We start from the raw sequence: 27,419 nt of genomic DNA on the forward strand, positions 1-27,419 counted from the left end.
GAAAGCGGAGAAATCTCCACTACAAAAATGCTATTTACACATTATAACCTCAGTAACACTAACGGGCCAATGTGCATGAGTACTTTCACATTTCATACTTTAAATTAAAGTTTTCTGATATTAATTTAGCATATTTAATAACATATGCAGGGGTATTTTTACACTGTATTATTGCTACTTTTACTTAGGTGTATTAAGTCCTTCCATCCATGCTATTATGTTTTTTATTTATTTATTTAAAATAATTTAATTGAAATAGTTCGAAAATACATCAGTTAAATGTAGTGGTACAGAGAAAATAACGTATTTTCCCCCCTGTGGAATGAAGCAGGAGAGATGTTCAACATCAAGTGAAAACGGGAGGAAAGGCTAGCTCACTTCCACTGTCGGACCTTAACAGTGTGACACCTAGCGGAAGTAAACAACACAAGCGGAAGTAAACAACACAAGCACTAGTAGCGGTAGCTGCATGCCCGGATTTAATCAGCTGGAAGACAACATTGAAGTCGTAGCGCAGATATTTAATTTGTAATTAAGCAACGATGTCTTCAGTTAAGCAGAGAGTTTGCTGCTGCTGAAGAAATAATTGCAGTTTTTTAATAAAACCATCTTCAAGTACGAGGAAGAGATCGATCGTCAGCGCAAATTGTTGGATATCGTTTGGAGACACGACATGAAGTTCCGCAGGATAACGTTAGGTGTGTAAAGCTTAAGTATTTTGATACCACAACACATAGGAATTCAATTTATATAAAATCCGAATGGTTTAGTTAGCCTATATACTGGCACTAATGTATTCACATGTAGGTATTTTCTTCTTTATAATCACAGTAGTATCCTCTTCCTTTTGTTGTCTGTCCCTCCAGAGCTCCCACAGCAACATGTCTGTAAGGATGAGGAGGTTCTCGCTGACCAGCAGCTCTGTATTCAGGAGAGGAACTCCAGTCTGGACCAAGAGGACCCAGAGCCTCCACAGATTAAAGAGGAACAGGAGGAACTCTGCACCAGTCAGGAGGGAGAGCAGCTTGAACTGAAGCAGGAGACTGAGACCTTTATGTTGACTCCTACTGATGAGGAAAGTGATCACAGTGAAGATCAGACTCTGAACTTTAATCCTGACAAAAGTCAGAGCGCAACAGAGACAGAGCTTCCAGCTAGCATGTGTATCAGTTGGCTAAAAGACGAATCAGACTGTGAAACTTTTGAAGTATCAGAACCAAACAGTGACCACCAGCTCCTCTCTCACAACTCTCATGTCGCTGAGAGCCGAGATCAGAAAGAAGGCGAGAATGCAGACTCAGGATCAACTAGTAATGCAGAACCAAAACAAAGGAAAAGCCCTCACAAAAGCAATATTCACACTAACAATGTATGTAACCCAACTACGTTAAAGACTCACTGTAATACTCACACAGGCAAAAAGCCTTTAGAATGTGACACATGTGGGAAAGTATTTAGGTATCAGTCAAAGTTGCAGAGGCACCTGAGAATCCATACAGGTGAGAAGCCATTTTCTTGCAGCACCTGTGGAACAAGATTCAGTGAGACATCATTATTGAATGTTCACATGAGAATCCACACAGGTGAGAAGCCGTATTCTTGTAACACCTGTGGGAAAAGATACTGTCGGTCAAACGATTTGCAGACTCATATAAGAACCCACACAGGTGAGAAGCCGTATTTATGCAAAACCTGTGGAAAATATTTCAGATCTCACAGTTACTTGATGGGCCACATGAGAATCCACACAGGTGAGAAGCCATATTCTTGCAACACATGTGGAAAAGATTTTGGACGTAATGATGGCTTGTTGGTCCACATTAGAAGAGCCCACACTGGTGAGAAGCCGTACCTTTGCAAGATCTGTGGGGAAAGATGCTTTGATTCGTCTCATTTGGCAAAGCATATAAAATTGCATACAGGCAGTTAGCCTTGTATTTGCAAAATATGTGGGAGACAATTCAGTTCTAGTGGTTCATGGTCAAAACACAAGAACTCACAGAAGTGTGGAGCCACTTAATTGCAGCACTTGAAGGAAAAGTTTTACTGAAATCACACTTGATAAAGCACCTCAGGATCAAAATAGCTGAAACTGCTGTGGAGATTTGTTCACAGTATGTAATACACTTGTGGATTTGCAATAGCTACATCTTTGTAACTGAATATATATAATTCCCCATTGAGAGGAGGTCATAATGTGTTATTGTGATGTACATTTTCAAAAATGCCATCAAGTTTTGTTAAACTACTTTTGTTTTTCCTTCATATTACTGCATTACTCATTTCTGTTGGTAACATCATTTCTTTGAAACAATCATAAATCCCAAATCTTTCAAAAATCTTTGTTGGACGAGTTCATAGTTCCTACAAAAGTATGATCAATGCCCAAAGGGATGTGGGCAACAGAATGCAATTTTTTGATCTCATGTAATTACTACTAATATAGCTTTGTAAGGTGATGATTTAAGAATACCGCAGTTTCACCCTGAAGTCTAAACCTATGAGCATTGATTGTCCTCAGACGACCAAGAGTGCATGTAAATTCCACACGGATATGAAATCTTGAACACTTCAAATAAAAAGACAGTTTTGAGGTATTCTTTGATTACTTCCCTTTTTATCGTCTTATATTTCTACTTTACTACATTTTATAGGCATTTTTTTTTTACTTTTTAGGCCACTACAATTACTTGACAGCTATAGTTATTTTGCTGATAAGGATGTTTACATCCAAAAACCTATAGTGAGCTTATTACGTATGAAGCCTTGTTGAAATATCCATTAGTATGTGAACCAGGTAAAAAATTCCACCTCAATTATGTGCTACAAAAATGCTATTTACAAATTATAACTGCAGTAACACCGACAGGCCAATGTGAATGAATACTTTAACGTTTCATACTTTGAATTAACTTTTTTCTGACACTAATTTGGCATGTTTACTAATATATGCATGGAGGTATTTTTACACTGTGTTATGCTACTTTTACTTACCTGTGTTAAGTCCTTCCAGGGTCTGAAATTAACCTTTTCCTCACCTGCCCCTTTGGCAGGTCACTGAACATTTCTACCGGCCACTCAATTTCTTTTGTCTGCCACTTCTGAACTCTAGCTAGAACACTTTAAAATTTTAAACACTGTGTCAGTGGTAACCAGACCGTAGAATTCTGAATATATCATGTAACCTTATAACCTTATACTACCTATATAAGTAGTATAAATTAATATTTAATTTATGCTTTAGAATTGCTTTTTAAAAAATAATATTTCTTAATATAAGGAAAACCTGTCTGCCATGGTGGCAGGTGACCTGAATTTTGTACCTGCCACAGCCAACATTTACCCTGTTATTTGGCAAGTGGCAGGTGCTAATTTCATTCCCTGAGTCCTTCCATCCCTGCTATTGTGTTTTTTTATTTAAAATAATTTATTTGAAATAATTCGAAAAGACACCAGTTAACTGTATTAGTAGAGAAAATAACCTATTTTTTTTCTGTGGAATGAAGCAAGACAGATTTTCAACCTCAAGTGAAAACGGAAGGAAAGGCCAGCTCACTTCCACTGCCGGGACTTAACAGTGTGACACCCAGCGGAAGTAAACAACACAAGCGGAAGTAAACAACACAAAGCGCTAGTAGCGTTAGCTGCATGCACGTGTTGAATTAGCTGGAAGAAGATATTGTAGACAGTCGTAGCGCAGATAATTCATTTGTAATTAAGCAACAATGTCTTCAGTTGAGTATTTGAGAGCGTTTGTAAACCAGCGACTAACTGCTGCTGCTGAAGAAATATTTGTAGTTATTGAAAGAACTATCTTCGAGTACGAGGAAGAGATCGATCGTCAGCGCAAACTGCTGGATATCGAAATGAAGTTCCGCAGGATAACGTTAGGTGTGTAAAAAATAGTCATTTTAATACCACAAAAATCTGATTTATGTAAAATCCAAATTGTTTAGTTAGCCTGTAGGCATTTTCTTCTTTAACATCACAGTAGTATCCTCTTCCTTTTGTCCTCTGTCCCTCCAGAGCTCCCACAGCAACATGTCTGTAAGGAGGAGGAGGTTCTCGCTGACCAGCAGCTCTGTATTCAGGAGAGGAACTCCAGTCTGGACCAAGAGGACCCAGAGCCGCCACAGATTAAAGAGGAACAGGAGGAACTCTGCACCAGTCAGGAGGAAGAGCAGCTTGAAGTGAAGCAGGAGACTGAGACCTTTATGTTGACTCCTACTGATGAGGAATGTGACCACAGTGAAGATCAGACTCTGTACTTTAATCCTGACAAGAGTCAGAGTACAGCAGAGACAGAGCTCCCAGCTAGCATGTGTATTAGTTGGCTAAAAAACGAATCAGACTGGGAAAATCCTGAAGTATCAGAACCAAACAGTGACCACCAGCTCCTCTCTCACAACTCTCATGTAACTGAGAACCAAGATCAGAAAAAAGACAAGAATGGAGATTCAGGATCAACTAGTAATGCAGAGCCAGAACAAAAGAAAAGCCCTCACAAAAGCAACATCCACACTAACAATGAATGTAACCCTACTATGTTAAATATTCACTGTAATACTCACAAAAAGCCTTTAGAATGTGACAGATGTGGGAAAGTTTTTAGGTACAAGTCAAAACTGCAGAGACACCTGAGAATCCATACAGGTGAGAAGCCATTTTCTTGCAGCATCTGTGGTAAAGGATTCATTGAGACATCATTATTGACTGTTCATATGAGAATCCACACAGGTGAGAAGCCATATTCTTGCAAAACATGTGGAAAAGGTTTCATACGCAGTTGTGGCTTGTTAGACCACATGAGAACTCACACCGGTGAGAAGCCGTATACTTGCAAAAAATGCGGGAAAGGTTTCAAATGGAGTAGTTGTTTAAAACTCCACATGAGAACACACTCAGGTGAGAGACCATATACTTGCAAAACATGTGGGAGAGATTTCAAATCTAGCAGTAACTTAAAAGGCCACGAGAACTCACACAGGTGAAATGCTATATAACTGCAGCACAGAGGTTTCAGTTTGAGTTAGAAGAGAGAAGCTATGTACTTAAAAAAAACATGTGGATGGGGTTTTTTTTTTTTAGTAAAAAGATGTATAACCTCGCAGTAGGTGCATCTTAGTATTTACATACATGACAATATGTTTAAGTAAAATAATTTTCTCAAAACAATCAGTTTTCCATATCTTGGGGATATTTGTTTCACAGTTAGTGCACAGTAGTGGCTGTTAATCTTGTGATTTTTTGTCAGTAGTTCTGGTGTGCAATCAATTCAAAACTCTGACCGGCTGATCTAGATACAACCTGATGGACAGGAAACAAGACAAAAAATAGCATCACTTTTGTAATCTAAACATTTATACGATCTATAGTTAGAGTAGATACTTTGAAAGTTTAAGCTAGCTAGCTTTTTACCACACTTTGTTTTGTTATACTTGTTGAAATTCACTATGTACTGACAAAAAAAGAAAAAAATCCGGGATCTGTGGCTGTCGTAGGACTGTAATAAGCCCGTCCAATAATTTAATTTGGTCCAAATGAAATGATTGGATGGGCTGCCTGCCTGCCTGGTACACTCTGCCCATGCACTCACTGTGCATCTTCCACAAGCTACTAAGTTCTCAACTGTAAGTACTAACAACATGTTCATTGTTTACATTCATTATGTTTACGTTCATAATGATAATTCTGGAGGAGTTAAAAATTAATCTGACCATGAAAATTCGGAAGTACCAGAACCAAACAGTGACCTCCAGCTCCTCTCTCACAACTCTCATGTAGATGAGAGCCAAGATCAGAAAGGAGGCAAACATGGAGACTCAGGATCAACTAGAAATGCAGAGCCAAAATCACATAAAAGACATCACAAAAGCACCAGTCACAGTAACAATGTATGCAACTCTACCATGGCAGAAATTCCCCCTAATACTTACACAGTGACAATCTGGGAAAGCTTTTCAGTGTCAAAATTGGATATACACTTGAGAATCCACACAGGTGAGTAGCCTTATTTATGTGAAACATAAGATTTATATTTTAATACGGACTTAACAGTCCACATGAGAATGCACACTCGTGACAAGCCATATTTTTGGCAGCACTTGTGGGAAAAGATTCAGTCGTACATCAGAATTGAAAAGTCACACGGTTGAGAAACCGTACATTTGCAAGATATGTGGGAAATTTTACTTTTATATGTCTGATTTGGTTAAGCATATAAGATTGCATACTGGCAAGTAGCTTTATAATTGTAAAATATATGGAAGACGTTTCAGTTCTAGTGGATCATGGTCAAAACACAAGAACACACAGAAGTGAAGACCCACATTATTGCAGCACTTGAAGGACATTTTTTTACTCAAATCATTTACTTGGAAAAAAAACACCTGAGGATCAATATACACGGGAGAAACCATTGAGCTGAAACTGCTGTTCACTAGCTGAATGAAATACCCTTTTGCAATCGCTACATAATTTAATTTCTACAATTTCCCATTGAGAAGAGGTCACAATGTCTTATTATAATGAAGTAGTGCATTGGCAACAATGCCATCAAGTTTTGGTGAACTAACCTTTTTCTTAATATTACTGCATTACTTGAATTTTTTATGGGTATTCCTTTGAAACAATTAATTTCTCATTGGGAGACTCCCAACTTTGAAAACAATATTGGACGCACAGTGAGTTAATAGTTCCTAAAAATGAATACACACAATATAAATATATATATATATATTGTCATTTGTTTTACTATTTTCATACACCCTCTCAGTGATATGAGTGGGTTATGAAGTAGTTGAGTCTGAGAAACCCTGTTTATAGTGGTGCTCGGTCACTTATGTTGCCATCCTGCCAACTACACACATTTCTTTTTGTCTGCAGCTAGTTATTTAATTTCATATTTTTTATCTATTTTGGAATGGCATGCACTTTAAATATTTGTTGTTATTTCTGGTCTACAAACACACAAACAAATTGTAGATGATGTACTACATGGTGCTGTCAACAAATCAGCCTAAACTGAATGAAAACAATGATCAGTGCCCAAAGAAATGTGGGCAACGAAATACTGTTTTGTGATCTCATGTATGTATTCTAACAATAAAGTGTCGTGTGTTTACTGACATTTTTAATGCAGGGGTATGTTTTACTGAACGTTACCTGTATTAAGTCCTTCCATCCATGCTAATATTTTTTTTATTCAAAATTATTTTTTTTTCGAAATAGCTCGTAAATACATCAGTCAAGCACGGAGAAAAAAACACATAATTTCCCTGTGAAATTAAGCGAGACAGCTGTGCAACCACAGACAACCCTTATTAAAAGCAGAGAGATAAATGACTTCAACAGTGGCAGCAGCCCTGGGATAGAGAGTCCAAAGGGAGACATTTATATAAAATCCAAAATAAAGAAGGAGGGTTAAGAAGTCATGGCAAAAACAGAAAAGAACAGGTTATAATTAGCAGACTAAGAATTGGGCACTGCCAAATTAAACAGCTCACTATATATTATTGGAAAACACCCTACTGGTCATTGTGGCTAGTGTAGTGGACGGGTAAAACCTGAAGGAGGCAGCAATGCAACACAAAGAATGCCAGCTGCTGTAAAACCCCAAGAAGAGGAAGAAGAAGAAGAACCCACTTCCACTGTCGGAAATTAAAAGTGTGACATTCAAAGGAAGGAAACAACACAAGCGCACTGGTAGCATTAGCTGCATGCACGGGTTGAATTAGCTGGAAGACGTAGTAGATATTGTAGTTGTAACGCAGATGATTATGTCATTTGTAATTAAACAATGTCTTCAGTTGAGTATTTGAGAGAGTTTGTTAACGAGCGACTAACTGCTGCTGCTGAAGAAATATTCAGAGTTTTTAATAAAACTATCTTCGAGTACGAGGAAGAGATCGATCGTCAGCGCAAACTGTTGGATGTCTTTTGGAAACCTGAAATAAAGTTACACAGGATAGGTGTGTAAAACTTTTTAATTATTTTTATTTCAATACCACAAAACAGTAGAATTCAGTTGTTTTAATATATCCAGGAACTTAATTGCAAGCATCTTTTCTTAATAATCACAGTAGTATCCTCTTCCTTTTGTTGTCTGTCCCTCCAGAGCTCCCACAGCAACATGTCTGTAAGGAGGAGGAGGTTCTCGCTGACCAGCAGCTCTGTATTCAGGAGAGGAACTCCAGTCTGGACCAAGAGGACCCAGAGCCTCCACAGATTAAAGAGGAACAGGAGGAACTCTGCACCAGTCAGGAAGGAGAGCAGTTTGAAGTGAAGCAGGAGACTGAGACCTTTATGATGACTCCTACTGATGAAGACAATGACCACACCGAAGGTCAGACTCTGAACTTGAGAATTGATGAAACTTATAGTGTGAAGCAGGAGACTGAGACCTTTATGTTGACTCCTACCGATGAGGAAAGTGACCACATCGAAGGTCAGACTTGCAACATGAGAATTGATGAAACCTATAGTTTGATGGAGGAAAAGCCTCTAAGCTACATTTCAGTTAAAAGTGACCACAGTGAAGATCAGACTCTGGACTTTAATCCTGACAAAAGTCAGAGTGTAGCAGAGACAGAGCTCCCAGCTAGCATCAGTCGGCTAAAAGATGATTCTGACCGTGAAAATCCTGAAGTACCAGAACCAAACAGTGACCACCAGCTCCTCTCTCACAACTTTCATGTAGCTGAAAGCCAAGATCAGAAAGGAGGCCAGAATGGAGACTCAACTAGAAATGCAGAGCCAAAACCAAAGAATGAAGATCACAAAAGCAACAGTCACACTATCAATGTGTCTAACCCTACTACGTCAATGACTCACTGTAATACCAAAACAGGTAAAAACCTTTTCCAATGTGTCACGTGTGAGAAAGCTTTTAAGTTTAAGTCACATTTTCAGAGACACCTAAGTATACACACAGTTAAAAAGCTGTATGCTTGCAAAACATGTGGAAAAGATTTCAAATACAACAGTCACTTGATAGTCCACATGAGAATCCACACAGGTGAGAGTCCATATACTTGTGAAACATGTGGGAAAGGTTTCAGATGGAATAGTTGCTTAACGCTCCACATGCAAAAGCACACAGGTGAGAAGCCACACCTTTGCAAGACCTGCGGGAAAAGATTCAGTAACATTTCAGTATTGAAAAGGCATGTGACAATTCACACGGGCGAGAAGCCGTATACTTGCGAAACATGTGGGAAAGATTTCAGATGTAGCAGTAACTTGAGAGTCCACATGAGAATCCACACAGGCGAGAAGCCATACCTTTGCAAGTTCTGCGGGAAAAGACTCGGTGACCAGTCAGCGTGGAAAAGTCATATGGCAGTTCACACAGGTGAGAAGCCACATACTTGCAAAACATGTGGGAAAAAATTCCAATACAATAGTCACTTGATACGCCACATGAAAACCCACACAGGTGAGAAACCATATTCGTGCGAAACATGTGGGAAAGATTTCAGACGTAGCAGTCACTTGAGAGGCCACATGAGAATCCACACAGGTGAGAAGCCGTGCCTTTGCAAGACCTGCGGGAAAGGATTCTGTGACGTTTCATCGTTGAAACAACATATGAGGATCCACACGGGTGAGAAGCCATATTTGTGCAAAACATGTGGGAGAGCTTTCAAACGTCGCCGTGAATTGACAGTCCACAATAGAAAAGTCCACACCGGTGAGAAACCGTACATTTGCAAAATCTGTGGGAAAAGTTACTTCGATGTGTCTCACTTGGCAAGGCATATAAGATTGCATTCAGACAAGTAGCTTTGTATTTGCAAAATGCGTGGGAGACAATTCAGTTCTCGTGGTTCATGGTTAAAACAGAACAACTGACAGAAGTGAGGAGCCCCATAATTGCAGAACTTGAAGGAAAAGTTTTACTCTTATCACAGAATTGAAAAAACACCTGAGGATCAATAAACACAGGAGGAACCTTTGAGCTGAAACTGCTGTGGAGATGTGTTTGCTAACTGAATGAAATACAAACGCTACATCTCTAACTGAATGTCAACAATTCCTTTGAGAGGTCACAATATCTTATTATAATAAAGTAGTACATTGTCAACAATGCCATCAAGTTTTGTTAAATAAACCTTGTTTTTTTCTTCATATTACTACATTATATCTTTGAAATAATCATAATCTCTCAAATCTTTCTTGCGCAACGAGTTTATAGCTCTTATACACACTTTCAGTCTGTAAAATGAATTTTATTATTATTATTTTTTACAATTTTTATACACCACCTTAGTCATATGAGTGGATTGTGAACTGTAATGTTGAAGCTGAGAAACCCTTTCTCTACTGGGGCTGGGTTGTGTATGTTGCAATTCTTCCAATGACTTTTCTTTTTTGTCATGTCATTTAATTGAATGTTTTTGAATGTATTTTGGGATTGCATCAACTTGTTATAATTTCTGTTGTTTCTGGACTTCAGAAGTGACACACAAACAGAAATTGCACATGGTGCTCTCAAACGAATCAGCCCAAGCAGTAGTAATGAATGAATAGTGAATGAATGCAATGATCAGTGCCCAAAGGGAGGTGGGCACGGAAATGCTGTTTTGTGATCTCATGTTTGTATTTTAGCAATAAAGCTTTGTAAGGTGATGATGTAAGAACACCAGATTCATACTGAAGTCTAAAAAAAAGCTATAAGTATATTCTGTTCATTAAGGCTGCAGATGTGTGTGACTGACATCAAAAGTTAAAATAGTCATAGTGAAGAATAGAGTGTTATAGCATGCAAGAGGTGTTTCAATGTTGGAGCTCACCGGCTGAAGATAGAGTAAATATTTTATTTAATACCACTATGAAGTTTGATCAGTGGAGCTGCCTTATATTAAAACAAATATATATGCATGTACTCATGTACAACAATGATTGTCCTCTTTTGGCCAAGATTAAATGTAAATTCCACACAAATCTACGAATAAAAAAACATCCGTTTTGAGGTATTCTTTCATTACTTTCATTTTATTCTACACATACTTCCACTTTATTACCTTTTATAGGCAAATATTGTACTTTTTAGTTCACTACATTTATTTGAAGGCATAGTTGCTTTGCTGATGAATACTTTTTTGTTCAAAAACTTGTAGTGGGCTTATTAAGTATGACGCCTTGTTATCCATCAATATGTGAACTACACAAACACTTTCTTTAAATCACGTTTCTGATTTGGTAGGTGTGCGAACATTTTCAGTGCATGGGTACATTTTAGTGTGTTATTGCCACTTTTAACATCCTACCTTTAAAGTTCTTCAACATCCACTAATATGATTTTGTGATAGCTCTAAAAGACATCACTTACATGTAGTAGTAGTACATAGAAAATAACCTACTTTCCCTGTTATTTCTACTTAAATAATCAGAATACCGCTGCTTGTTTGTTGTACAAAATCAGTACCTGCGAAGTAACAAAAACACTGTTTTGTCTGTCAGTTAAAAGTTGTAGTTTTATACCAAATTTCCTTGTAGATTGAAGCGAGGTAGATGATGTTAAAGACGCAAAAGCTCTGAATGAAATGCCATCAGTTTGAAAGCGGAAAGAAAAGCTGCCGCAGTTCCACTGTCGGACCTTAACAGTGTGACACCCAGCGGAAGTAAACAACACAGCTCTAGTAGCGTCAGCTGCATTGCACGTGTTGAATTGTCTGGAAGACGATATTGTAATTGTAGTGCAGATAATTAATTAACTTATAATCAAACAACAATGTCTTCAGTTGAGTATTTGAGAGAGTTTGTCAACGAGCGACTAACTGCTGCTGCTGAAGAAATATTCAGAGTTTTTAAAAAGACTATTATCGAGTACGAGGAAGAGATCGATCGTCAGCGCAAACTGTTGGATATCGTTTGGAAACCTCATATAAAGTTACACAGGATAGGTGTGTAAAACTTTATTATTATTATTATTATTTCAATACCACAATACAGTGGAATTCAGTTGTTTAAATATATCCTAGAACGTATTTGCACTTAATCACAGTAGTATCCTCTTCCTTTTGTTGTCTGTCCCTCCAGAGCTCCCACAGCAACATGTCTGTAAGGAGGAGGAGGTTCTCGCTGACCAGCAGCTCTGTATTCAGGAGAGGAACTCCAGTCTGGACCAAGAGGACCCAGAGCCTCCACAGATTAAAGAGGAGCAGGAGGAGCTCTGCACCAGTCAGGAGGGAGAGCAGCTTGAACTGAAGCAGGAGACTGAGACCTTTATGTTGACTCATACTGATGAGGAAAGTGACCACAGTGAAGATCAGACTCTGAACTCCAATTCTGATGACACTTTAAGTGAAGCAGAGAAAGAGTCTGTATTCAACATGCCAGTTATAAGCTCTGTGGTATCAGAACCAAACAGTGACCACCAGCTCTCTCACAACTCTCATGTAGCTGAGAGCCGAGATCAGAAAAAAGGCAAGAATGGAGACTCAGGATCAACTAGTAATGCAGAGTCTAAACTAGAAAAAAGACATCGCAAAAGCAGAAGTCACACTAACAAAGTATGTAACCCTACTATGTCAACGATTAGCTTTAATTCTCACACAGGTAAAAAGTCTTTCAAATGTGACACCTGTGAGAAAGCTTTTAAGTATAATTCACAATTGCAGACACACCTGTTAAATCACAGAGGTGAGAAGCTGTACCTTTGCGAGATCTGCGGAAACAAATTCATCAGACCATCAACATTGAAAATCCACATGAGAACACACACAGGTGATAAACCACACCCTTGCAAGACCTGCGGGATCAGATTCCGTACACTTTCAATCATGAGAAGGCATATGACAATTCACTCAGGTGAGAAGCCATATATTTGCAAAACATGTGGGAAAGATTTCCGACTTAAAGATGTATTTAACCGCCACATGAGAATCCACACAGGTGAGAAACCATATTCGTGCGAAACATGTGGGAAAGATTTCAGACGTAGCAGTCACTTGAGAGGCCACATGAGAATCCACACAGGTGAGAAGCCGTGCCTTTGCAAGACCTGCGGGAAAGGATTCTGTGACGTGTCATCGTTGAAACAACATATGAGGATCCACACGGGTGAGAAGCCATATTTGTGCAAAACATGTGGGAGAGCTTTCAAACGTCGCCGTGAATTGACAGTACACAATAAAAAAAGTCCCCACCGGTGAGAAGCCGTACCTTTGCAAAATCTGTGGAAAAAGATACTTTGATTTGTCTCACTTGGCAAGGCATATAAGATTGCATTCAGACAAGTAGCCTTGTATTTGCAAAATTCGTGGGAGACAATTTAGTTCTCATGGTTCATGGTTAAAACAGAACAACTGACAGAAGTGAGGAGCCCCATAATTGCAGAACTTGAAGGAAAAGTTTTACTCTTATCACAGAATTGAAAAAACACCTGAGGATCAATAAACACAGGAGGAACTTTTGAGCTGAAACTGCTGTTGAAATGTGTTCGCTAACTGAATGAAATACAAACGCTACATCTCTTTAACTGAATGTCAACAATTCCTTTGAGAGGAGGTCACAATATCTTATTATAATAAAGTAGTACATTTTCTTCATATTACTACATTATATCTTTGAAATAATCATAATCTCTCAAATCTTTCTTGCGCAACGAGTTTATAGCTCTTATACACACTTTCAGTCTGTAAAATGAATATTATTATTATTTTTTTACAATTTTTATCCACCACCTTAGTCATATGAGTGGATTGTGAACTCTAATGTTGAAGCCGAGAAACCCTCTCTACAGGGGCTGGGTCGTGTATGTTGCAATTCTTCCAATGACTTTTCTTTTTTGTCATGTCATTTAATTGAATGTTTTTGAATGTATTTTGGGATTGCATCAACTTGTTATAATTTCTGTTGTTTCTGGACTTCAGAAGTGACACACAAACAGAAATTGCACATGGTGCTCTCAAACGTATCAGCCCAAGCAGTAGTAATGAATGAATAGTGAATGAATGCAATGATCAGTGCCCAAAGGGAGGTGGGCACGGAAATGCTGTTTTGTGATCTCATGTTTGTATTTTAGCAATAAAGCTTTGTAAGGTGATGATGTAAGAACACCAGATTCATACTGAAGTCTAAAAAAAAGCTATAAGTATATTCTGTTCATTAAGGCTGCAGATGTGTGTGACTGACATCAAAAGTTAAAATAGTCATAGTGAAGAATAGAGTGTTATAGCATGCAAGAGGTGTTTCAATGTTGGAGCTCACCGGCTGAAGATAGAGAAAATATTTTATTTAATACCACTATGAAGTTTGATCAGTGGAGCTGCCTTATATTAAAACAAATATATATGCATGTACTCATGTACAACAATGATTGTCCTCTTTTGGCCAAGATTAAATGTAAATTCCACACAAATCTACGAATAAAAAAACATCCGTTTTGAGGTATTCTTTCATTACTTTCATTTTATTCTACACATACTTCCACTTTATTACCTTTTATAGGCAAATATTGTACTTTTTAGTTCACTACATTTATTTGAAGGCATAGTTGCTTTGCTGATGAATACTTTTTTGTTCAAAAACTTGTAGTGGGCTTATTAAGTATGACGCCTTGTTATCCATCAATATGTGAACTACACAAACACTTTCTTGCTTTAAATCACATGTTTCTGATTTGGTAGGTGTGCGAACATTTTCAGTGCATGGGTACATTTTAGTGTGTTATTGCCACTTTTAACATCCTACCTTTAAAGTTCTTCAACATCCACTAATATGATTTTGTGATAGCTCTAAAAGACATCACTTACATGTAGTAGTAGTACATAGAAAATAACCTACTTTCCCTGTTATTTCTACTTAAATAATCAGAATACCGCTGCTTGTTTGTTGTACAAAATCAGTACCTGCGAAGTAACAAAAACACTGTTTTGTCTGTCAGTTAAAAGTTGTAGTTTTATACCAAATTTCCTTGTAGATTGAAGCGAGGTAGATGATGTTAAAGACGCAAAAGCTCTGAATGAAATGCCATCAGTTTGAAAGCGGAAAGAAAAGCTGCCGCAGTTCCACTGTCGGACCTTAACAGTGTGACACCCAGCGGAAGTAAACAACACAGCTCTAGTAGCGTCAGCTGCATTGCACGTGTTGAATTGTCTGGAAGACGATATTGTAATTGTAGTGCAGATAATTAATTAACTTATAATCAAACAACAATGTCTTCAGTTGAGTATTTAAGAGAGTTTGTTAACGAGCGACTAACTGCTGCTGCTGAAGAAATATTCAGAGTTTTTAAAAAGACTATTATCGAGTACGAGGAAGAGATCGATCGTCAGCGCAAACTGTTGGATATCGTTTGGAAACCTCATATAAAGTTACACAGGATAGGTGTGTAAAACTTTTTTATTATTATTATTATTTCAATACCACAATACAGTGGAATTCAGTTGTTTACATATATCCTAGAACTTATTTGCACTTAATCACAGTAGTATCCTCTTCCTTTTGTTGTCTGTCCCTCCAGAGCTCCCACAGCAACATGTCTGTAAGGAGGAGGAGGTTCTCGCTGACCAGCAGCTCTGTATTCAGGAGAGGAACTCCAGTCTGGACCAAGAGGACCCAGAGCCTCCACAGATTAAAGAGGAGCAGGAGGAGCTCTGCACCAGTCAGGAGGGAGAGCAGCTTGAACTGAAGCAGGAGACTGAGACCTTTATGTTGACTCATACTGATGAGGAAAGTGACCACAGTGAAGATCAGACTCTGAACTTGAATCCTGACGAAAGTCAGAGTGCAGCAGAGACAGAGCTCCCAGCTAGCATGTGTATCTGTGTGATAAAAGTCGAATCTGACTGGGAAAATCCTGAAGTATCAGAACCAAACAGTGACCACCAGCTCCTCTCTCACAACTCTCATGTAGCTGAGAGCCAAGATCAGAAAGAAGGCAAGAATGGACACTTGGGATCAACTAGTAATGCAGAAACAAAACAACAGACAAGACATCACAAATGCACAAGTATAATTCACTATTGCAGAGACACCTGTTAAATCACACAGGTGAAAAGCCACACCCTTGCAAGACCTGCGGGATCAGATTCTGTGACCTTTCAGTCATGAAAAGGCATATGAGAATCCACACAGATGAGAAGCTGTACGCTTGCAAAACATGTGGGAAAGATTTCAGACATAAAAGTACCGTTAACATGCACATGAAAATCCACAGAGGTGAGAAGCTGTACTTGTGCGAGATCTGCGGAAACAAATTCATCAGAGCATCAACATTGAAAATCCACATGAGAACACACACAGGTGATAAACCACACCCTTGCAAGACCTGCGGGATCAGATTCCGTACACTTTCAATCATGAAAAGGCATATGTCAATTCACTGGTGAAAAACCACACATTTGCATGACCTGCGGGATCAGATTCTGTGACCTTTCAGTCATGAAAGGGCATATGAGAATCCACACAGGTGAGAAGCCGTACGCTTGCAAAACTTGTGGGAAAGATTTCAGACTTAAAGGTACCTTTAACCGCCACATGAGAATACACACAGGTTAGAAGCCGTACGCTTGCAAAACATGTGGGAAAGATTTCAGACATAAAGGTGAACTTAACATCCACATGAGAATACACACAGGTGACAAACCGTACCTGTGCGAGATCTGCGGAAAAAAAATCATCGTAGCATCAACATTGAAAGTCCACATGAGAACACACAGGTTAGAAGCCACACCTTTGCATGACGTGCGGGATCAGATTCCGTGACCTTTCAGTCATGAAAAGGTATATGACAATTCACCCAGGTGAGAAGCATACGCTTGCAAAACATGTGGGAAAGATTTCAGACATAAAGGTGAATTTAACCTCCACATGACAATCCACACAGGTTAGAAGCCGTACCTTTGCAAGACCTGCGGGATGACATTTAGTTACATGACAGCGCTAAAAACTCATACTAGAATCCACACAGGGAGAAACCATATTCATGCGAAACGTTCAAAAAGAATCTGTCAGACGTCAACGTTGAAGGTCCATATACCGATCCATACACGCGAGAAGCTGCACTTTTGCAAGATCTGCGAAAAAAAATTCTGTGACATTTCAGTATTGAAAAGGCATATGAAAATTCAGACGGGTGAGATCCCATATACTTGCAAAACATGGAAAAGATTTCCGATACAATTGTTACTTGATAAGCCACATGAGAATCCATATTCGGGCAGTCCATATGAGAAGATGTGCTCAGTAAACTTTGAAGTACTACGGACATTCATTTGGACTTTTTTGGGGGGGTATTCTTGAAAATGGGCGATAAAGTTGCCATTTACAGTGTAACATGTGACACCAATGAATAACTGTTACGATATTGGGTATGATTGTTTTTTGTTTAATTGTATAATTACTGTACTATCACTGTTTTTTCAATAAATTCAGATCACTTTGACTAATCTTTATTGTTCATCTTATTTATTGTTTACTGCTATTTGTCTGTTATGCTGATGAAAAGCTGCAGCACTGCAGCACAGAGGTTTCTGGTGTAGTCGTACCCATAAAGGCAAGAAGCTGTACGCTTGCAAAATATGTAGGAGAGATTCAGTAAAGAGAATCTAGATTTCTACATCTTACATTTCCTTGTGGAATGAAGCGAGGTAGATGTTCATGTTTTGGCCACCAGTCGCACTTCCACTGTCGGAACGTTAACAGTGTGACACCCAGCGGAAGTAAACAACAGAAGAGCCGGTAGCGTTAGCATTGAATTAAATCAGCTGGAGGACGGTGTTGTATCGCAGATAATTATTTAATCTGTTATTAAACAACAATGTCTTCAGTTGAGTATTTGAGAGAGTTTGTCAATGAGCGACTAACTGCTGCTGCTGAAGAAATATTCAGAGTTTTTAATAAAACTATCTTCGAGTACGAGGAAGAGATCGATCGTCAACGCAAACTGTTGGATATCTTTTGGAAAGGTGTGTAAAGACTACATTGTTTTAATAACACAGAACAGGGGGATTCAATTAATATAAAATCACAATATTTTAAATGCCCGCATGTCTGCATTTTCTGCTTAATAATCACAGTAGTATCCTCTTCCTTCTGTTGTCTGTCCCTCCAGAGCTCCCACAGCAACATGTCTGTAAGGACGAGGAGGTTCTCGCTGACCAGCAGCTCTGTATTCAGGAGAGGAACTCCAGTCTGGACCAAGAGGACCCAGAGCCTCCACAGATTAAAGAGGAACAGGAGGAACTCTGCATCGATCAGGAGGGAGAGCAGCTTGAACTGAAGCAGCAGACTGAGACCTTTATGTTGACTCCTACTGATGAGGAAAGTGACCACAGTGAAGATCAGACTCTGTACTTTAATCCTGATGACACTGTAAGTGCATCAGAGACAGAGTCTTTGGTCAACATGCCAGTTAGCTCTGCGGTACCAGAACCAAACAGTGACCACCAGCTCCTCTCTCATATAGCTGAGAGCCAAGATCAGAAAGGAGGCAAGAATGGAGACTCAGGATCAACTAGAAATGCAGAACAAAAAACAAAGAATCAACATCCGAAAAGCAGAAGTCACATTAACAATGTACATAACTTTACCATGTCAAAGATTCACAGTAATACTCACACAGGTATACAGTTTTTCCAATGTGTCACGTGTGAGAAAGCGTTTAAGTATAAGTCACATTTGCAGAGACACCTGTTAACACACACAGGTGAAAGTTCTTGCTTTAAGACTTTAAAATGTGACACATGTGGGAAAGCTTTTAACTATCAGTCATGCTTGGACATGCACCTGAGAAGTCACTCAGGTGAGAAGCCGTATTCTTGCAACACCTGTTGCAAAAGATTCAGTCAGAAATCATCATTGAACACTCATATAAGAATTCATACAGGTGAGAAACCATATACTTGCAAAACATGTGGGAAAGATTTCAGACGTAGCGGTGACATGACAGTCCACATGAGAAGATCCCACACTGGTGAGAAGCCGTAACGTTGCAAGATCTGCGGGAAAATGTACTTTAATGTATCTTATTTGGCAAAACATATAAGATCGCATCCAGGCAAATAGCCTTGTATTTGTAAAATATGTGGGAGGCTTCACAGTTTCAGTTATCATGGTTCAAGGTCAAAACCCACAAGAACACACAGAATTGAGGAGCCACATAATTGCAGCACTTGTGGGAAAAGTTTTACTCAAATCACATTCCTGAAAAAACACTTGAGGATCAATATACACGGGAGAAACCATCGAGCTGAAACTGTTTTAAATAAAGTCGAGAAATCAATATCTTAATGTGAAGTTTGCAGTAAAATCCATATACTTCAAGTCATCTTTGACAGTTTTATATGAAACCTCCTACACATCTTTATAAGAAGTCAGATTTTACATTTGAGAGCAACTGGCATCACTGTTTTATATTACCAGAGAGAAACCCTATGAATGTGAACGTGCCTTTCTTTTTGCTATTTTTATTCACTATTTCACTTTTATGTCTGGCCAAATTTTTGCCATTTTTCCTTAATAAATGACAAAATGATTAATTGATTAAAGTTAGTTTTTGATTAATGCTAACTGATTTCAAAGAATAAAATGCCAACAATTATAAGTGGAACCTCATTTCCACTTTCAGAACTTAACTGTGTAACATCCAGACAAATAAACGTTTAATTAAACAACAATTGTGACAAATTGTGAAAAGTTGCATGATACAGTGAAATGTACATATTCTAGATACTGTATACTTGTATTTGAGTACCACCAAGATATAGCAAGATATAAGCGGTACTCAAATATAAGTCTTTGAGGTCTACTTTCTAAAAAGTCTAGTGTCACTAGTCCAGGAATGTTGGATTATGCAAGTGATATTTAAATTGGGTTGCATTGAAATCTTGTTATAGGTCCAGATTCAGATCATTGGTCTGACTGTTAGATGTGGGCAATGTATAGATACATAGTAAGTATAAATAAATAATAATAATGACAATAAATAATAATAATAATAATAATAACAATAAATAAAATGGAAAAAGTTGTACTAAGTAGAAATGAGGGTGCAATGCAATACCAGACTATCTATCATTTATCCTGACTCTGAAAAGAAAACAAAAAAAACCATTATTACAGCAAAACGACAGCATACAAATTCATAGAAATGCTCTGATAAATTAGAAGAAAATACATGCCTCCAATGTATGCAGGGCCAACCATGGCCTCTGTGTGTACAGGAGCCTACACATACGTGTATCACTACACGTCCTGATCTCTTAGGTGAGAAACCATATACTTGCAAAACATGTCGGAGGGATTTCAAATCTAGCAGTAACTTGAAAGGCCACATGAGGCCGCACATAAATGAACAGCTGCAGCACAGAGGTTTCTGGTGTAGTCGGACCCATAAATGCAAGAATGTATGCAAAACATGTAGGAGAGATTCAGTAAAGAGAATCTCTCCTAGATTTCTACATCTTTCATTTCCTTGTGAAATGAAGCGAGGTAGATGTACATGTTTTGGCCACCAGTCGCACTTCCACAGTCGGAACGTTAACAGTGTGACACCCAGCGGATGTAAACAACAGAAGAGCTGGTAGCGTTAGCATTGAATTCAATTAGCTGGAGGACGGTGTTGTAGTCGAAGCGCAGATAATTATTCAACTTTGTAATTAAGTAACAATGTCTTCAGTTGAGTATTTAAGAGAGTTTGTGAACGAGCGACTAACTGCTGCTGCTGAAGAAATATTCGGAGCTTTTAATAAAACTATCTTCGAGTACGAGGAAGAGATCGATCGTCAACGCAAACTGTTGGATATTCTTTGGAAACCTGCAATAAAGTTACACAGGATAGGTGTGTAAAACGTTTATTTTTAAACATATAATCCAATTTTTTTCTGCTTTATCATCACAGTAGTATCCTCTTCCTTCTGTTGTCTGTCCCTCCAGAGCTCCCACAGCAACATGTCTGTAAGGAGGAGGAGGTTCTCGCTGACCAGCAGCTCTGTATTCAGGAGAGGAACTCCAGTCTGGACCAAGAGGACCCAGAGCCTCCACAGATTAAAGAGGAACAGGAGGAACTCTGCATCAGTCAGGAGGGAGAGCGGCTTGAACTGGAGCAGGAGACTGAGACCTTTATGTTTACTCCTACTGATGAGGAAAGTGACCACAGTGAAGATCAGACTCTGTATTTTATTCCTGACAAAAGTCAGAGTGCAGCAGAGACAGAGCTCCCAGCTAGCATGTGTGTCAGTTGGATAAAAGATGAATCTGACTGGGAAGATCCTGAAGTATCAGAATCAAACAGTGACCACCAGCTCCTCTCTCACAACTCTCATGTAGCTGAGAGCCAAGACCAGAAAGGAGGCAAGCATGCTAGAAATGCAGAGCCAGAAGAAGAGAAGAATAGAAATCACAAAAGCAACACTAACAATGAGTCCCTATTGCAGAGACACAGGATAATCCACACAGTTGAGATACCATATACTTGCAAAACATGTGGAAAAGATTTCCGACACAATAGTCAGTTGGTATGCCACATGAGAATCCACTCAGGTGAGAGGCCGTACCTTTGCAAAGTATGCGGGAAAGGGTTTAGTCAGTCATCAGGATTAAGTGCTCATAAAAAAATCCACACGGGTGTGAGGCCACATTTATGCATGACATGCGGGAAAAGATTTAGTCAGGCATCGGGATTGAACGCTCATATGAGAACCCACACAGGTGAGAAGCCGTTTCTTTGCAAGATCTGCGGGAAAACATTCAGTGAAATGTCAAAATTGAAAAGGCATATGAGAATCCACACGGGTGAAAAGCCGTATGCTTGTCAAACATGTGGGAAATATTTCAGACGTAACGATGAATTGGGTGTCCACATGAGAAGAGCCCACACTGATGAGACGCTGTGTATTTGAATCGGAAAGGCCTAAAAGGGTGCATACAGACAAGTCGTTTTCTCTTTGAACCCACACATGAATGCAGCACTTGTCCATAAACAGGACAAACCATCAACTCCTCTGGTCGAGTGTACACTTATTATATAATTAACATATTAAACATATTTATAATTTCCCATAAAGAATAGATCACAAAATCCTACTGTAATGAAGTAGTACATCATCAACAATGAGAGACTTTAAGGTTTGTTAAATCAACCTGTTTTTTCCTTCATATTACTGCATTACTCCTATTTGTGCTAGCAACAATATTTCTTTGAAACAATCAAATCTTTGAAACACCTTTATTACACAATGAGTTTATAGTTCCTTTTAACATTTGACCTGTTAAATAAATGTAATTCAAAAAATATATTTTTATACACCACTTCACTTATATGAGTGGATTGTGAACTCTGATGTTGAGGCTGAGAAACCCTCTCTCTACTGGTGTCATTTTTTATCTGCAGTATTTCTATACATTTTATTATTTATGTATTTTGTGATTGGTTCAACTTGATAAACTATACTATTACTTGATACTGTAATGTTGTTTGGGGGCTTTCAAGGAGACACACACATAATGTAGATGGTGTGCTACATGGTGCTGTAAATAATTTTGTAAACAATTAAAATATTTTTTAAATGCCAGTTATTCAGACCGATGTTCCCAGCTTGATGGATTGGAGGATTACGTTAACTACAAGCAATAACAATGTAGTGCATGCCATGATTGCCCAAGGAACGTCTGCAACGAAATGCAGTTATTTGATCTCATGTATGTATGTTAATAAAGCTTTGTATGGTGATGATTCAAGAATCCCAGATTCACCCTGAAGTCTAAAGCTATAAGAAAATTCTGTTTATCAAGGCTGCAAATCGATGTGACTGATATCACAAGTAAAAGTTATAGTGAATAATAGTTCTTTTCACAGTGTTAAGTTATAGCATGCAAGATGTATTTTAATGTTGCAGCTCACCAGCTGGAGGTTGAATTAAAGTATGATTTGGAGGATGATTTAACAGTGTCACATCCAGTGGAAGTAAATAATGTTTTCAGAAACATCTTGTAGTGTACTGTTAAGCTGTAAAATGAGAAAGTTTGTGAACCGGCAGCAGTTATCAGTTGAGGAAATACCAAGCACTGCCCACCAGCCAGAGCACAGCCAATAGGAGCGCTCTCTCTCTCTGAAATGACCTGTGATTGGCCAAAGTCTCCTGTCACGGGCTAGATTTTTTAAAGCCTGAAAACAGAGCCATGAGGAGGTGCAGAAGTCTAGTTTTCTCTCAGAACACTTGAATTACAATATGCTGAAAGGTTACTATGGAATTTCTACCTAATGATGCCAAAACATTCTGTCTACTGCAAGTTTAAATAATCGGAAAACTTCTTCCACACTGTTTATTATATTATTATTTTTTTTATACTTTATTTTTTCCCCTTTTTTCGAGGTTGTTTTCATATATGCAATTTACAGTTCGTATTTACAATAGTTTATAAACCAATTTTTAAATAGTTGAGCTTTTGACAAACTCATTAAGTACACTAGAGAAAACGACTTCAACATTCAGTTGAAATAAATACAATAATAAATAATATATATACAATTCAATTGAAATAAAATTAAGAAAAGAAATAATAATAATAATAATGATAAAAAGAAAGAATAGAGTTAAAAAACAAACAAAAAAAACAATACTACAAAAAATAAGAGGGTAATAATAAATTAAACAAACAAATAAGTTAATAGAAAATAAAAAAGGGGGGGAGGGTGTGAAGCGCAAATATATAGTAAATAATAATAATATACATAATTAAATTTACATGGGCCATGTTTATTTTTTAATACGAAATAATTAGACTATCTGTGAAGTCACAAAAATGTTGTCTGTTAGTTAAAAGTAGTAGTTTAGAAAATAATAACATTTTAGTCATTTCCACGTGGAATGAAGCAAGGTAGATGTAGGCTACATGTAGTTGAGATGTAGTAGACTAGTTGAAAGCGGAAAGACACTGTCGGAACTTAACAGTGTGACACCCAGCGGAAGTAAACAAACAACACAAGCACTAGTAGCTTTAGCTGCATGCATTGAATCAGCTGGAAGACGATGTTGTAGTCGTAGTGCAGCCAATTATTTAATTTTTTTAACCCGATAGCAATGTCTTCAGTTGAGTATTTGAGAGAGTTTGTTAACGAGCGTCTAACTGCTGCTGCTGAAGAAATATTCAGAGTTTTTAAAAACATTATCTTGGAGTCCGAGGAAGAGATCGACCGTCAGCGCAAACTATTGGACGTCGTTTGGAATCCTGACAGGATAGGTGTGTAAAAATGTAATTATCTTATTAACACAGAACAGAGGAATATATATACTAATATATACTGGTACTTATTTGCTTCCCAATGTCCTCCCTAAGGCCTTAAACCCTGAACCCTCAGGGACTTGACTGATGTCACCTGGTAAATGGTTGTGAGTGTGAGAGGCTGCAAGGGCTTGAAATTGGTATAAATATGAATGGGACAGCACTTTGCAGCAACACATCATGTTACCTTGATGATGCCAATTGTGGGATTTTATTTTTAAGTGTTTTCTTCCAGGTTCTTGCCTTTAAGAGAGTAACTGTAAAAAAAAAAAAAAAAAAAAAAAAAAAATCAATTTACTTGTGTTTGTCAAACTTCATTAAAGGGACTGTTTGTAAGAATCAGAATTGCTTGTTAACAGCGACACCTGTGGCTGGTGTCTCCCTCCGGCCGCGGTCAGGAGGCTGAGGCAGGAAAAGCCAACACTAGGATCAGCAGTGATTCATGGAGAGACCTTCGTCTGGTCTGCTAACATTACTGCCAAGCAGCTGAAATATAGAGTGATATTGTGGTTTTAGCTGACGTGTGTCGCCTCACTGTTTTGAGCGATGCTCGTTCATGTCTATGTAGAGCGAGCACAAGCGCGAGCCCGACGCTGACTTTCGTTGACTTAACGGCCACAGGTGTCGCTGTTAACAAGCATTTCTGATTCTTACAAACAGTCCCTTTAAAGGAATACTTCACCCTTAGAATGACCATTTGTATATCAATTACTCATCGCGTGTTACTTGAATTCTTGAAGAAAACTTTGTTTTTCTTGAATGCCTCTACGATGAAGAGAATCCCAAAAATTCCAAAACAGAGTAAATGGAAGCCAGGTTTAACAACAGCAAAACTATATCAAAAATCAAAAACTCGTGCAGAATAATCCAAATCTCGTTTATCGCAATACTTCCTGAACACATGCATTTTCGCCAAAATCGTACTTTTTAAAACACTTACTCCACTACCGTATAAGACGTGAATGTCAACTACAACTAGACTGATTGGCGGAGGTATACAACAGTGATGCGCTAATTCTAGTTTTTGTCTACATCACAAAGGCAATTTATTGCTTTTGTTCTCTTTCCCTCCAGAGCTCCCACAGCAACATGTCTGTAAGGAGGAGGAGGTTCTCGCTGACCAGCAGCTCTGTATTCAGGAGAGGAACTCCAGTCTGGACCAAGAGGACCCAGAGCCTCCACAGATTAAAGAGGAACAGGAGGAACTCTGCACCAGTCAGGAGGGAGAGCAGCTTGTACTGAAGCAGGCCTTCATGTTGACTCCTACTTATGAGGAAAATAACAACAGTGACCACCAGCTCCTCTCTCAAAACTATCATGTCGCTAAGAGCCAAGATCGGAAAGGAGGCAAACATGGAGACTCAGGATCAACTAGAAATAAGGAGCCAAAACTAAAGGCACAAAGCATAAGTCACAATGAGTCAACGTTGCAGAGACACCTGAGCGTCCACACAGATGAGAAGCTGTGTCTTTGCAAGACCTGCGGAAAAAGATTCTGTGCCCAGGCAGCATTGAAAAGGCATATGACAATCCACACAGGTGAGAAGCCACATACCTGCGAAACATGCGGGAAAGATTTCCGACTTGGCAGTGTCTTGAAAGTCCACATGAGAACCCACACAGGTGAGAAGCCGTGGCTTTGCAAGACCTGCGGGAAAAGATTCAGTGACATTTCAGTATTGAAAAGGCATATGACAATTCACACAGGTGAGAAGCCACATACTTGCGAAATATGTGGGAAAGATTTCCGACTTAGCAGTGCCTTGAAACTCCACATGAGAACCCACACAGGTGAGAAGCCGTACCTTTGCAAGACCTGTGAGAAAAGATTCAGTGACAATAAAGCATTGAAAAGGCATAAGAGAATCCACACAGGTGAGACAACACATACTTGCGAAATATGTGGGAAAGCTTTCAGACGTGGCAATGCCTTGAAAGTCCACATGAGAATCCACACAGGTGAAAAGCCGTATCTTTGCAAGACCTGCGGGGAAAGCTTTGGTTACATGTCAGCACTGAAGAATCATATAATAATCCACACAGGTTGAAAACCATATTCGTGCTTGTGAGAAAAGATTCTGTTGGATGCCAGATTTGAAAAAGCACATGAGAATCCAGACATGTGAGAAACCATATACTTGCAAAACACGTGGGAGCGCTTTCAGACTTAGTGGGGACTTAAGCCCAGACTGGTGACAAGCTGTACCTTTGTAAGATCTATGGGAAAAGATTCTTTAGAGTGTTTGAATTGGAAATGCATGCAAGAGTGCATACAAACAAGTAGTTTTCTATACAGCCCTTGTTGAAAAAGTATATATATAAATATTTATTTATTTAATTTTATTTATTTTTTGTTAATTTATATGAGTGGATTGTGAACTCTCTGAAGTTGAAGCTGTGAAACCCTCTACTGGTGTTGGGGTCACTTATGTTGTAATCCTGCCAGCTAGTCTATTATCTGCAGTATTTCTGTTAATTTAATATTTTGGGGTATTTTGTGATTGGTTCAACGTGATATACTATACTATTACTTGATATACTGTAATGTTTTGGGCTTTGAAGGAGACCCACACACACATTATAGATGATGTGCTACATGACGCAATCAATGAATTTGATCAACAATTAAAATATGATATGGTTCCGAAAGGAACGTCTGCAACAAAATGCAGTTTTGCATGTATGTATTCTAACAATAAAGATTTGTATGGTGATGATGTGATGAATACTTCCCAGCCACAGTGGTGACATAATGCAAACGGACCTCACATTTCTTTAATGTACATACGGTTGAGTCTCTACATTCTAGCTAATGAGAGTTGCAGACTAGCCAAACAAGTTAAGAGTTTTTTTTTTTAATTAAACAAATTCAAATTTACAAACAACATGGCTCATAGATCATTGCATTAGAGTAAAGGACAAGGTGCATACAGAACAAGAACAGATAAAATGTGTAAAATTATACATGAAAATAATAATAAATTAAATTAAGGGCTAAGGCTGTACCTGTATTTCATATTCTTCTATTATACTAAGAAGTTTCAATGCATTTTTGTTTTTCATGACTTTAAGGGCTTTTATGTAAGAAACAAAACTCAGAATGAAACACAGGTTTCAATTTCATATACTTGGATTTGTGCATATAAAATTTTCCAAGAATGAGAATGTTATTCACCAGAAAGTCATCT

The 27,419-nt window shown here is 38.4% G+C and overlaps 6 protein-coding genes across 8 annotated transcripts; all 6 read left to right on the top strand.

Annotated features, from left to right (window-relative positions):
- The first annotated feature begins 13 nt into the window (after window positions 1–13).
- LOC141769775 (uncharacterized) lies at window positions 14–19,625 on the top strand. Of its 2 annotated transcripts, XR_012594330.1 has the most exons (3): window positions 14–698; window positions 4,027–6,293; window positions 19,071–19,625. XR_012594330.1 is itself a non-coding variant. In XM_074639181.1 (2 exons), the coding sequence occupies exons 1-2, from the start codon at window positions 674–676 to the stop codon at window positions 1,928–1,930; spliced, it is 1,089 nt and encodes a 362-aa protein (XP_074495282.1). In that variant the 5' UTR covers window positions 392–673; the 3' UTR covers window positions 1,931–2,597. The 2 variants fall into 2 exon arrangements, 1 of the variants encoding a protein (XP_074495282.1); XM_074639181.1 differs by lacking the exons at window positions 4,027–6,293; window positions 19,071–19,625 and adding an exon at window positions 867–2,597 and having other exon boundaries at window positions 392–698.
- Window positions 7,624–10,640, top strand: LOC141769756 (uncharacterized). The gene is made up of 2 exons (XM_074639152.1): window positions 7,624–7,970; window positions 8,117–10,640. The coding sequence occupies exons 1-2, from the start codon at window positions 7,799–7,801 to the stop codon at window positions 9,781–9,783; spliced, it is 1,839 nt and encodes a 612-aa protein (XP_074495253.1). The 5' UTR covers window positions 7,624–7,798; the 3' UTR covers window positions 9,784–10,640.
- Window positions 11,587–14,052, top strand: LOC141769767 (uncharacterized). The gene is made up of 2 exons (XM_074639169.1): window positions 11,587–11,906; window positions 12,043–14,052. The coding sequence occupies exons 1-2, from the start codon at window positions 11,735–11,737 to the stop codon at window positions 13,155–13,157; spliced, it is 1,287 nt and encodes a 428-aa protein (XP_074495270.1). The 5' UTR covers window positions 11,587–11,734; the 3' UTR covers window positions 13,158–14,052.
- Window positions 15,014–15,990, top strand: LOC141770150 (uncharacterized). The gene is made up of 2 exons (XM_074639811.1): window positions 15,014–15,333; window positions 15,470–15,990. The coding sequence occupies exons 1-2, from the start codon at window positions 15,162–15,164 to the stop codon at window positions 15,988–15,990; spliced, it is 693 nt and encodes a 230-aa protein (XP_074495912.1). The 5' UTR covers window positions 15,014–15,161.
- On the top strand, window positions 17,564–22,681 carry LOC141769771 (uncharacterized). 2 transcript variants are annotated; one of them, XM_074639175.1, is made up of 2 exons: window positions 17,564–17,915; window positions 20,884–22,681. In XM_074639175.1, the coding sequence occupies exons 1-2, from the start codon at window positions 17,768–17,770 to the stop codon at window positions 21,846–21,848; spliced, it is 1,113 nt and encodes a 370-aa protein (XP_074495276.1). In that variant the 5' UTR covers window positions 17,564–17,767; the 3' UTR covers window positions 21,849–22,681. The 2 variants fall into 2 exon arrangements, with proteins under 2 accessions (XP_074495276.1, XP_074495275.1); XM_074639174.1 differs by lacking the exon at window positions 17,564–17,915 and adding an exon at window positions 20,437–20,788.
- Window positions 22,682–23,903: 1,222 nt separating this feature from the next.
- Window positions 23,904–26,945, top strand: LOC141769772 (uncharacterized). The gene is made up of 2 exons (XM_074639176.1): window positions 23,904–24,189; window positions 25,306–26,945. Exons 1-2 carry the CDS (start codon window positions 24,030–24,032, stop codon window positions 26,277–26,279), a joined length of 1,134 nt encoding a protein of 377 aa, XP_074495277.1. The 5' UTR covers window positions 23,904–24,029; the 3' UTR covers window positions 26,280–26,945.
- Window positions 26,946–27,419: the final 474 nt, after the last annotated feature.

The sequence above is a fragment of the Sebastes fasciatus genome, chromosome 6 (genome assembly GCF_043250625.1).
Source record: "Sebastes fasciatus isolate fSebFas1 chromosome 6, fSebFas1.pri, whole genome shotgun sequence".
Lineage (NCBI taxonomy): Eukaryota > Metazoa > Chordata > Actinopteri > Perciformes > Sebastidae > Sebastes > Sebastes fasciatus.

Excerpts from the sequence above, each read along its gene's own strand:
- LOC141769756 (XM_074639152.1), top strand. The coding sequence starts at position 7,799 with ATGTCTTCAGTTGAGTATTTGAGAGAGTTTGTTAACGAGCGACTAACT. Across the intron at positions 7,971-8,116 it reads AATAAAGTTACACAGGATAG|AGCTCCCACAGCAACATGTC; the intron begins GTGTGTAAAACT and ends CTGTCCCTCCAG.
- LOC141769771 (XM_074639174.1), top strand. The coding sequence starts at position 20,617 with ATGTCTTCAGTTGAGTATTTAAGAGAGTTTGTGAACGAGCGACTAACT. Across the intron at positions 20,789-20,883 it reads AATAAAGTTACACAGGATAG|AGCTCCCACAGCAACATGTC; the intron begins GTGTGTAAAACG and ends CTGTCCCTCCAG.
- LOC141769767 (XM_074639169.1), top strand. The coding sequence starts at position 11,735 with ATGTCTTCAGTTGAGTATTTGAGAGAGTTTGTCAACGAGCGACTAACT. Across the intron at positions 11,907-12,042 it reads TATAAAGTTACACAGGATAG|AGCTCCCACAGCAACATGTC; the intron begins GTGTGTAAAACT and ends CTGTCCCTCCAG.
- LOC141770150 (XM_074639811.1), top strand. The coding sequence starts at position 15,162 with ATGTCTTCAGTTGAGTATTTAAGAGAGTTTGTTAACGAGCGACTAACT. Across the intron at positions 15,334-15,469 it reads TATAAAGTTACACAGGATAG|AGCTCCCACAGCAACATGTC; the intron begins GTGTGTAAAACT and ends CTGTCCCTCCAG.
- LOC141769775 (XM_074639181.1), top strand. The coding sequence starts at position 674 with ATGAAGTTCCGCAGGATAACGTTAG. Across the intron at positions 699-866 it reads GTTCCGCAGGATAACGTTAG|AGCTCCCACAGCAACATGTC; the intron begins GTGTGTAAAGCT and ends CTGTCCCTCCAG.
- LOC141769772 (XM_074639176.1), top strand. The coding sequence starts at position 24,030 with ATGTCTTCAGTTGAGTATTTGAGAGAGTTTGTTAACGAGCGTCTAACT. Across the intron at positions 24,190-25,305 it reads TTGGAATCCTGACAGGATAG|AGCTCCCACAGCAACATGTC; the intron begins GTGTGTAAAAAT and ends CTTTCCCTCCAG.